At 38.4% G+C, this 11,191-nt stretch overlaps 1 protein-coding gene across 1 annotated transcript; it reads right to left on the reverse strand.

Annotated features, from left to right (window-relative positions):
- Positions 1-43: 43 nt before the first annotated feature.
- LOC117189619 (DNA methyltransferase 1-associated protein 1-like) lies at positions 44-1,576 on the reverse strand. Its single transcript, XM_033394736.1, has 4 exons — positions 1,387-1,576; positions 937-1,326; positions 285-874; positions 44-229 (listed from the first exon to the last, which is right to left on the reverse strand). Exons 1-4 carry the CDS (start codon positions 1,485-1,487, stop codon positions 126-128), a joined length of 1,185 nt encoding a protein of 394 aa, XP_033250627.1. The 5' UTR covers positions 1,488-1,576; the 3' UTR covers positions 44-125.
- Between the last annotated feature and the right edge of the window lie 9,615 nt (positions 1,577-11,191).

The following is an 11,191-nucleotide window of genomic DNA, read 5'->3' on the forward strand; positions in this document are numbered from 1 at the left end:
CAACTGGCCGTCGTAGTCGGGCTGCAAAGAAATGCTGGATGGAAAATAAATCACGCAGCGGAAAAAGTTCTCACACTCGACATGGCATCTGGCATGACCATCGCTGGCCGTGGGCTATTTGATTTTCACATTGAATGTGCCGCAACAAAGCTGCTACAAAGCAACACCATGTCGGAACGCAGCTCGTTAAAGGATGTGCATATATCCTCAGTGGGTGGTGGCGCGGGATCTGTAAAGAACAGTCCAATTAGCGAATGTAAGACAGTCCCAGTTACTCAACTTACCAACTTTGAACTCCTGTATGGCCTGTTCGAGAGCTTTAACTTTACGCTGGCCAATGTTGGCAGGCAACTTCATCTTCTGCGAACGCAAGGAGACCCCTGACCCACGCAGATCGGCAAACTTGATGCCGCTGCTGCCTATTTCGATTGTATTCACCACCGAGTCCACCTTCGAGGGCCGCGGTTGGTGGTTGACCTTCTTTTTGTGCAGTTTCTTTTCGTATTTGCGAGTGCTGGGCGTGCTCGAGGCATGCTCATTCTGCGGATCCGCCTGCGAGATGAGTTTCTGTAGATCTTGTGTTTTGCGCTCACGCTCCTTCTTGCGAGCCTCGATCTTCTTCATCTCATTGATGAGCATCTGCTCCTCCTCCACCTGCAGGGTGGTGCGCTTAAATAGTTTTTTGAGCTGCTCCTTGCGGCGCCGTTCGTGCTCCGGATCATACGAATATACTCTCTTCTCGATGGTTTGATTCTTCGCCTTGGCTAGTAGCGCAACGACCTCGTAATACCGCTCCTTGAGATCCTCCACAGTTTTGTCCCCGTGCTGCTGGCGGTTCCAGCGATCCGCCATCACAATAAAGCGAAGATCAAAGCTGTGGCAGGACTTAGTCAATGAAACAATGCGATATTCTAATGGTCAATTCCAATTATTTACCGTCTTGATAAGTCAAACAGGTGATCCGTCTGCACCTTACTCCAGTTGGTTATGTTGTTTCTTAAATGCGCGTTGTACTCCGTCATAGTGTAGGAGGGGATCTCCAGCTGTACATTGAACATGGCAAAGGGATACTCTCCAGAATCATCGCTGACCCTTTTCCAGTGGTGAAAGGCAGCTGCATCGGTGCGCGCCGGGTTGGCAAATGGCGCCCACTCCCACTTGCGCACCTTCTTCATCCCCAGACGTGCCTTCGTCTGCTTGTAGCCGCCTCCAATGCCCAGGGCCGTGTCTGTGGGCAGCAATGGCGGGGCATCTTTCTTGTCTGTATAGAGCAGGGCAAACACCTCGCGGTGCATGCCCTCGGGACGCCGGGAGGCATGTTTGGTGCTGGTAAATATAGTTATTGTTAAAAATATTCACCTGAACTTTAACAAAATTACAGCTTACCGTTCGAAGTTGCGCTTCTTTGTTGCAAGGAAGGAATCCTTTGTTACTTCGGGCGTATTGGCACGCTCCATATCCAGAATATCACGCACGTCGGCCGACATGTTTCCTCTTTATTTGTTACTTTAATTTACTTTAATTAGACAGCTCCAGTCTGCAAAGAACTGGAAATATTTTTAGCAAAGCACCGAAGTCGCCATCTTATTCTAAATGTAAACAACAAAATATACCGTCTCACTTAAAAAATATACCGTCAATATACCGACGAATTCAAGTTCTATCACTAACCATACAGTATATAGATGTGCCAGTTCATGATGCAATTCATGATGCAATTATACAAGGTGGTCTCGTCGGGAGCCGAAGTTCGTTCGTGTTGTCCTTTATCGTCAGTGCATGCTTGCTTGTTGATGATGAAGGTTGTTCACGGACGAATTTTTTGATATATTCTTAGCCCTTATGTCCCGACAACAACAAAATTATAAAAGCATAAAAAAAAATACCACAGAATTAGAAGTAATCTTTATATATTATGTAAAAGAACATTTTAATATAACTAAAAATGTTGAAGAAAAATTATTAATGGCTGCATAAAATTTAAATATTAATATATCAGTAAAATCATTTTATTTTAAAATTTTAAAACCCACGGGCCTGTTAAGGGTTAATCAACATCAACATATACCGTCTCACTCACACTCACTATACTATGTGCCCTTCACTCGCACTTATTGCTAGCATACGTTAAGGGACTAACTTTTGCCGACGAGACCACCTTGTATAATTGCATCATGGCAGAGAACTTTGTTTTAACTTTTCGTCTTCTTTGCGCCTGCGTCGACAGAACTCTTTTTCTTTCTTCGCTTTGCATTTACTATTTGCAATCGTCAAATTGTGCGCAAACGAAGCAAAAGTGCTGTGAATTTGATTATTATCAGGTAAGTGCAGTGTTTAAATAATTAATAATATGTGTGCGCGCGTGGTAAATAAAGAAAATCTCAATTGTATAAAAAGTCAAATTTGTGAAAAAAACTGTGCTCAATCGAACCAAATTAATAGTAATTGTACATATAAGTTAATTTTATCCTTATTCGAAGGACAAAATAAAAGATTATTTTGATTCTGTTCACTTTAGCGAAGTGCTTTTATTGAATATCAGAATGTGACTACTTAAATCTAGAATTATAATTCTTAAAGAAACCTATCGATGAACGCGGCAGAGGAACTTCGGCAGAGGCCGAATTGTTGGGGTCTTCAGAATTATTGTAGGCGGCGGCGTCAGTGGCGACAGCGGAGTTGCAGTTATTGACCGGCAATAGGAAGTCAATGTTGCTGGTCGATGTTGGGGGTGAAGAACAGCGGAGTCATCAGAAATGCATTGTCGACATTATCGCAGTCGCGACGTCGAAGACGGGGTGGAGGCGATGGTTTCTCGTGAAGTGCTGACTTGGAAGTGGAGCGCATAATCACTTCCAGAAATACAATGTTTCGGTTCTTGTTTTAGGCAGGAAATGGTTTTTACTTTTTGTGTAAATTGTGACAGAATTCTTGCGCATTGTTATTACAATTGGGTAATAAACTATTGGGCAAGAATTTTTATACTTTTTTCTGTTTTAATTGGAAATAAGAGTATTGAACTCTTAGGGTGTTAACTCTTCCCCTCTTATTTCATTTGTCCTCAAATGAATTTTTAGAAATATGGTATGTTATTAAATTCAAGATTTTGGTTTGTGTTTGTTGGTATCTTTGTATCGGTTTTGATTTTGATGTCTGGTATTTCTGGAGGAATGTTGAGTATCACTTTTTGTGGTTTTCGACACACATGTGATATTATGATCAGTATTATTGCAATTGTAAATAGCGTAATAAGAGTCATACTATTTATTGAGGAGTGAGTTTGAAGGAAGTTTAAGTGTTTCGTATTGTTGATGTGAAGTTCATCGAGTGCTTTGAGAGAAAGTATTTTTATGCGTTTTTCTTGCAATGGGCCTACTTGTATCATTGGAGTTTGTGGTTTGGTTATAGTTTTGTGAATGTTTGTAAATTTCTTTTCGTTAATGTTTATTGTATCGTTCCAGTACTTTAGTAAGTACGTGCCCCTTAGTTTTTCATAGCCGTTTGGCCATTTTATTGTTCCGTTGAAGTTATTTAGGAGGAGTGAGTCGGAATCTATTTCTTCTATAGGTTCGATGTGTTCTGCATTGCTGTAGTTACACGAGGAATCTTTCGCTATCATAAATCTACTAATACAGTTATCGTGGTTTAAGTTGATTACATTATTTGTTTTGCAAATTTTTACGTTATTGTAGTCTTTACATGGTTTATTAATTCCGTAAGTGTTCAATTCATTAATAAATATTTCTTTGAAAGGTAAATTAACAATGAGGTTTTTTCGGACGACCGGTCGAATAATGATATCTTTATATGTTTCTTTTTCTAACTTAGGGATCTTAATAATATAGAGTAATGTGTTTTTATTATATAAAATTGAGACGTCTGCAAACTCAAGCATTTCTTCTATTGAATTGAGTGGGGTTAGTATTTCCTTAAAGTTTTCTTTAATTATCTCTATTTCGTTTTCGTTAAGATGGAATGGGTTTACTATATTTATTTTTGCCCATTGAATTGCATATTTTACATTGATTAGTTCTTCTTTTATAAGTCGGGTTTGAATTTGTAGACTAATGGCTATTTCGTTGCTGAATGAATTGTCTTTTTTATACCCGATACTCAAAATGATTATTGGGGTATATTAGATTTGTGGTAAAAGTGGATGTGTGTAACGTCCAGAAGGAATCGTTTCCGACCCCATAAAGTATATATATTCTTGATCAGCATCAATAGCCGAGTCGATTGAGCCCTGTCTGTCTGTCCGTCTGTCCGTCCCCTTCAGCGCCTAGTGCTCAAAGACTATAAGAGCTAGAGCAACGATGTTTTGGATCCAGACTTCTGTGATATGTCACTGCTACAAAAATATTTCAAAACTCGCCCCGCCCACTTCCGCCCCCACAAAGGACGAAAATCTGTGGCATCCACATTTTTAAAGATACGATAAAACCAAAAACGCAGAATCGTAGAGGATGACTATATGTTCTAGAGTGTAAAATCTCAACCAGATCGTATAATTATTATAGCCAGAATCAAGAAAACAATTTCATTCTTTCTCGCTCTGTCTCTCTCTAACACACAGGTTTCATGGTCGGTTTTGCCAATTGCAAAATATGAGTTCAAGGATCTCAGAACCTATAAGAGCCAGAGCAACCAAATTTGGTATCCACACTCCTGTGATATCGGACCTTGACCGTTTTGTGTCCAAATTTCGCCACACCCCCTTCCGCCCCCGCAAAGGACGAAAATCTGGGGCATCCACAAATCTCAGAGACTATTAAGGCTAGAGTAACCAAATTTGGTATCCGCACTTCTGTTAGATCTCACTATAAAACGTATATCTCAGAATTTCGCCCCACCCCCTTCCGCTTACACAAAGGACGAAAATCTGTTGCATCCACAATATTGCACATTCGCAGAATCATAGATAATGACCATATCTATCAGATTGCTGAATCTGGACCAGATCAGATAATTTTTATAGCCAAAAGGAACAAATCAATTTGCACTGGCTTCGCAGCGCCCGACGTCACGCTCAGACTGATTTTCTGTCCGTCTCGCACGCACTCTTTGTCGTGTCGATTAATATTAGCTGCGTCTGCCGGAGGAGAGCCATACTGACTTAGTATCGGGTATAACTGTAGAGTTGCGGTGTCCGCAGCAACTCACAACGTTCCCCCTCGTTTTTATTGTATTCAAGAGTCTATTGTTTATTTCTGTGAGTTTGTTTATTCGTTTCTCAAATTGTGTATTTATTACTATTTGTTTATTATAATTTGAAATTATATCATTAAGATTATTTTGGATCATATTTAGGTCATCATGATCGGGACTTCCGGCTATATATTTCCATGCCGTGCCGATCATATCTATAGATCTACTGTGTCGAGTGGGTGTAAGTGTATTTAATATAAGGTAAGTTTGGTTTATTTCATGGTCCAAGGTATTATAAAAATCATTATTTTTTAGGTCTTTTTCTATGTACCAAAGAGTTTGGTCTAGAGTTTGTTTTATTAGTGTTAAATCTATGACATGAATTAGTTTTGTATGTTCTGAGTTTAGTTTGCTTGTTTTAGTATGAATGGTTAAAACATGGCTATCGGTATAGTTGGTTATTTCGATAGATCCAACTACTAATTGTAGGAGGAGTAATGGTGTTATCAATCTGGAAGAGAATGAAGAATATCGTAAAAAAATTGTATTTTCGGGTATTTTCCGATTCGTGGTGCTATAATCGGATGGAACCCGCAATCGGATAAATCTTTTAGTTTTGGGTGTAGTTATTTCAAATAATATAACCTTTAGTCATTTTAATACGGACATGGACATGGACCTATGAATATCGAACAGTTATTAACTTTTTATGTTACTTTTGTGAACAATTTTTCCTGACACAGTTTTAATTGTAGTGTTATTGTCTTCTTTTACTGTTTCTTTTTTAAATCTTGGAGACAATTTTGATCCTAGCCGACAAAATAATATTGACAAACTTAAAAACAAACAGGACTCGGATTTAAAAAATCACAGCAAGAAAAAAACCAAACTATACTGAGTATAGTATTATTGGTTTTTTTTTCTAAGCCGACAAAATAATATTGACAAACTTAAAACAAACAGGACTCGGATTTAAAAAATCACAGCAAGAAAAAAACCAAACTATACTGAGTATAGTATTATTGGTTTTTTTTTCTTGTTGTGATTTTTTAAATCCGAGTCCTGTTTGTTTTTAAGTTTGTCAATATTATTTTGTCGGCTTATTTCCTATTGGTCAGGATTTGTTGTTACGTTTTTACCAAAGAATACTTCTAACGGTTTTCTGTTGGTTACTGAGTGTATCGAGAAATTGTACTCGTAAATGGCCTGATTCAGTAATTCTTGAAATGTGCTATAGATTCCTTTACTTTTTAAACACCGCATTATTTCTGAGAGGGTTGAATGGAATCTTTCTACCTGTCCATTTACTGAGCTTTTGTAGGGTGGAGCTGTAAATATCTGAATTCCCAATTGGTCTTTCATCATAAACGTTATGGAAGCTGAATTTAAGGATTTTTCATTGTCAATTACTACATTTTTAGGTACGCCGAAATAAAACAGAATATCATGCAGTGATGGTTTTATATCTTCGATGGATTTGGATTTGATGATTCTTCCTTGGGCTAATTTGGAAAATTTGTCTATTGCTGTCAAAACTAAATTTCTTTCTGTGGAATAATGTCTGTCGTATTTTACTTCCTTACAAATCTGACACTGCTTTACTATAGTGGAAATTTTCTGTTTCATTTTTGGAAAATATAATTTTTTGATGAGTTGTTTTTGATTTTCTACGGCATTCCTGTGGGCCCTGTTGTGAACTTTTAAGATCTCTTCTTCTTGTTGGCTTTCGTTACTTAGATCTTCTACTCTACTTTGTGTGAATCTAACTTTGTATTGGAAGAAATTTGATGTGTATATTTTTTGGATTTGTCCCATAATATGTTCGGTTGTTTGAATTCCATTAATAACGGAGGGGTTAAGGTATTTTTTTAATGTTTGTAATAAATCAGCTTCGGTGAATGTGTTTTGTGTAATTTCATGTCGATGAAATGTTGGAAATGGTATACTAAATTTGTAATTATTTTCGTTTCCTGGAATAATAAAGATTTGGTTTTTAAAAGCATTTATTGGTATTTCCATACCTTTGGCTACTATGTTGTGTCGTGATGGAGTTTATATCCTTGATTCTGGACAAAGAGTTAGCTACTACATTGGCTTTTTCTGGTTTGTAGATTAGCTGATAGTCGTACTCTTCCAAAAATGTTCTCCATCGTTTTATTCTCGCGTTTCCATTCCAATCGCTCATGGAATGGGTTAAGGGTTGTTGGTCGGTGTAAATTTTTACCTTTGCTCCCCCATAGAGATAATTTCTCAAAGACTTCAATGACCATATTATTGCTAGCATTTCTTTTTCGTTTGCTGCATAATTTTCTTCGGCTTTCGAAAGGGTTCGGGAAATGAAGGATATTGGTTTGTCATTTTGAGCAAGAACTGCTTCTAATGCGAAATTTGAGGCATCTGTTGTGAGTTGAAACTCTTTATTGAAATCTGGGTATTGTAAAATGACTTCTGTCGAAATGAGGGTGTTCTTGAGTTTTTTGAAAGATCCATTGCCTCTGGGTTGAGGTGAATGATTTTTTTGCTCGAATTGTTTTTAGATACGCGACCATCTTCCCCTCTTAATAATGAGGTAAGTGGTTTGGCTAGCATTGCATAGTCCTTTATGAATCTTCTATAGTAACCGGACAATCCTAGGAAGGATCTGAGATCCTTTAATGTTTTCGGACAAGGATACTTGGAAATGGCTTCCACCTTTGCAGGATTGGTTTCTATGCCTCTATCGGAAATAATAAATCCTAAAAATTCTACTTTATTTTTAAAGAACTCGCATTTGTCGAGTTGGCATTTAATATTGGCTTGTTCAAGGGTATCGAATATGGTCGCGAGATTGTTAGCATGTGTTTTTTCATTATGTCGTCAATATAAATATAGCAGATTTCACCAATATGTGGTCGTAGGATATCGTCAAGGGTGCGTTGGAATATTGCCGGTGCATTTTTAAGTCCAAAGGGGAGACGTGTGAATTCGTATTTACCGTTGTTGATGGAGAATGCAGTTTTTTCGATATCAGATTTTTATACCCGATACTCAAAATGAGTATTGGGGTATATTAGATTTGTGGTAAAAGTGGATGTGTGTAACGTCCAGAAGGAATCGTTTCCGACCCCATAAAGTATATATATTCTTGATCAGCATCAATAGCCGAGTCGATTGAGCCATGTCTGTCTGTCCGTCTGTCCGTCCGTCCGTCTGTCCGTCTGTCCGTCTGTCCGTCCGTCCGTCTGTCCGTCCCCTTCAGCGCCTAGCGCTCAAAGACTATAAGAGCTAGAGCAACGATGTTTTGGATCCAGACTTCTGTGATATGTCACTGCTACAAAAATATTTCAAAACTTCGCCCCGCCCACTTCCGCCCCCACAAAGGAGGAAAATCTGTGGCATCCAAAATTTTAACGATACGAGAAAACCAAAAACGCAGAATCGTAGAGAATGACTATATCTTTTAAACTACAGAATCTGAATTGGATCGTATTATTATTAGAGCCAGCATTAAGAAAACAATTTCATTTTTTCTCGCCCTGTCTCTCTCTAACACACACGTAGTATAGCCGGCTTTGCTTAGAGTAAAACATTAGCGCCTAGATCTCAGAGACTATAAAAGGTAGAGCAACCAAATTTGGTATATTTGTAGTAGTTTAAGTTGCTTGATGGCAACGAGTAACATTTATTTGATAAGTATGTTGGACTTAAAATTATAACAGCTCCAAGTTTTACAAGTATGTTTGTGACTAATTATATGCGTGTACGTCTGATGCGTGGCTGAACTGACAACTGACTGATCTCTCTCTCTTGCTATCGGCTCTCTCAGAGCCGATTACTGCTCTATCCCGACGACACGACGAAAACACGACCGCTTCGTGTCTCTCTCTTTCCTTCGTTTCCTACATTCGGCTGTCCTGACGGACCATTCGCCTCGGATGGGTCTAGCCAAGGTTTCATATATTCTGAAACTGTAGAGGTCTTATAGGGACCCTCAGTATCCCCAATCTTCTCGACTTCGTACCTTCCATGATTCTTTACCCTAACCACCTTATACGGCCCTAGTAACTTTCCTTTTAGCTTTAATCCAGTACCATACTGAGTACGCTTGATAGCTACTAGCTCATTAACCTCATACTGTCTATCTAGTTTCCTTTTTAAGTCAAAACTCTTCTTGTTTTCCTGCTGTAACCGTGCAATGTTTTCAACTACTTCCTGTCTAATTTTTTCGCGGTCCTTGTTTAACTCTTCGATAAGTGATTCTTCCAATATTTCTTTTATTTTTGGATCCATTCCTATACGCATGTCTAGCCCAGTCAATATCTTGAAAGGTGTTACCTTGGTACTTCGCGGCTCAACACTGTTGATCATTTGCTGTACTTTTCCTAGATGCTTATACCAACTACCGGAATTACCCTGACACAATTTCGACAACAAAGGCACCATTACACCATTATTACGCGCCATACTTTGTCTTTTAACTTCGGAATATAATACGACTTTTCAATGATATCTTGTGTCTTTTTAACTGAAAAAGGTCCTTGCTTATGTGCTATTGATATAATCTCATTTTCCAACTGAGCTGGTACTACGATAAGCTCCTTATCCGGATCCTTAAACAAAATCTGATTCTGAATATAATAATCCTCATATTCCTTGTCCTCCACAATACTTTTAACAGCCTTAACCCAATTGTCGGTTAGATGAGCTTCTTTCAAACGATGAGCTATACTTTCGGTCACCATAAAACAAGATACACGACTCAACGCGTCAACGTGCCTCATCTTCGTTCCTGAGCGATGTTCTATAACATAATTAAAATCTTGTAGGTACATGGCCCAACGTGCTACTCTCAAAGGAACGTCTTTCTTTTTGATCGTCATTGTAAATGCATTACAATCTGTGACAATTTTGAACTTTATACCCAAAACGTATACACGCCATTTCGCTAAAGCTTCGATAATTGCCAGAACCTCAAGGTCATAAGCAGGATATTTCTCTTCACATGGCTTAGTCCTACGGCTCATATATTGAACTGGATGGAATTGGCTGTCTTCCAAACTCTTTTGCAGTAACACGGCTCCATACCCCCATTTTGATGCATCAGTATGGATTTCTGTCTCCAACTTCGGGTTGTACATTTCTAAAACAGGTCTACTAATCAATGCTACCTTTAGTTGTTCAAACGCAACCTGATGTATCTCCTTAAATTCAAATTTAACATCCTTCCGCAGCAGATCTGTCAATGGTTTTGCAATAATAGCATAACCCTCAATAAACTTTCGGAAATAAGAAGTCAATCCTATTAAACGCTGCACTGCTTTTTTATCAACTGGCACTGGGAACTTTTCGACTGCCCTCGTCTTCTCATCACTTGGTCTTATCTTATTCTTTTCTATTATATACCCCAGAAAATTAACCTTTTGTCGTATCAGCTGACACTTTCTCCAATTTATACGTAGCCCATTCATTTCCGCTATCTTCAATACTTTTCTCAATTTTAACAAACCCTCTTCTATATCTTGACTACAAATAATAACGTCATCCATATAGACTGCTGCTTCATTATTCTTTACCAAATCTCTCAACACAGCCATTATAAATCTGGTAAACACCGCTGGAGAATTTGAAATTCCAAATGGTACATATAAAAATTCGAACTGACCATTCTGAGTCACAAAAGACGTATATTTTTGAGACTCGACTTATACCGGCATATGGAAAAAACCATTCGTTAAATCCAACGTGGTGAAATACTTTGCACCCTGCAGTTTCTCCAACACTGTATCCATATGTGACATTGGAAAGTTATCGCGAACTATTTTCTCATTCAGCTTTCGGTAATCACAGCATAGTCTCTTGCTACCGTTCTTTTTGGGTACCAACACTACTGGTGATGCATACTCCGTTGTACTTGGCTTTATAATCTTCTGAGCCAGCCACTCTTCCACTTGCTTGTCCACGATTTCCTGTTCACACAACGGTAATCGTCTCGGATGCTGGAAAACTGGTATCTCATCCACTAATACAATTTTCATTTTTATCGGCGCATCTACATTTCTCTGAGGTT

The sequence above is a fragment of the Drosophila miranda genome, assembly GCF_003369915.1.
Source record: "Drosophila miranda strain MSH22 chromosome Y unlocalized genomic scaffold, D.miranda_PacBio2.1 Contig_Y1_pilon, whole genome shotgun sequence".
Classification (NCBI taxonomy): domain Eukaryota; kingdom Metazoa; phylum Arthropoda; class Insecta; order Diptera; family Drosophilidae; genus Drosophila; species Drosophila miranda.

Bases quoted from the DNA above. Each gene is read 5' to 3' on its own strand.
- LOC117189619 (XM_033394736.1), bottom strand. From the start codon at position 1,487: ATGTCGGCCGACGTGCGTGATATTCTGGATATGGAGCGTGCCAATACG. The intron at 1,327-1,386 runs GTAAGCTGTAAT...TATATTTACCAG, and splicing joins AAGAAGCGCAACTTCGAACG to CACCAAACATGCCTCCCGGC. The intron at 230-284 runs GTAAGTTGAGTA...TGTTCTTTACAG, and splicing joins CATACAGGAGTTCAAAGTTG to ATCCCGCGCCACCACCCACT.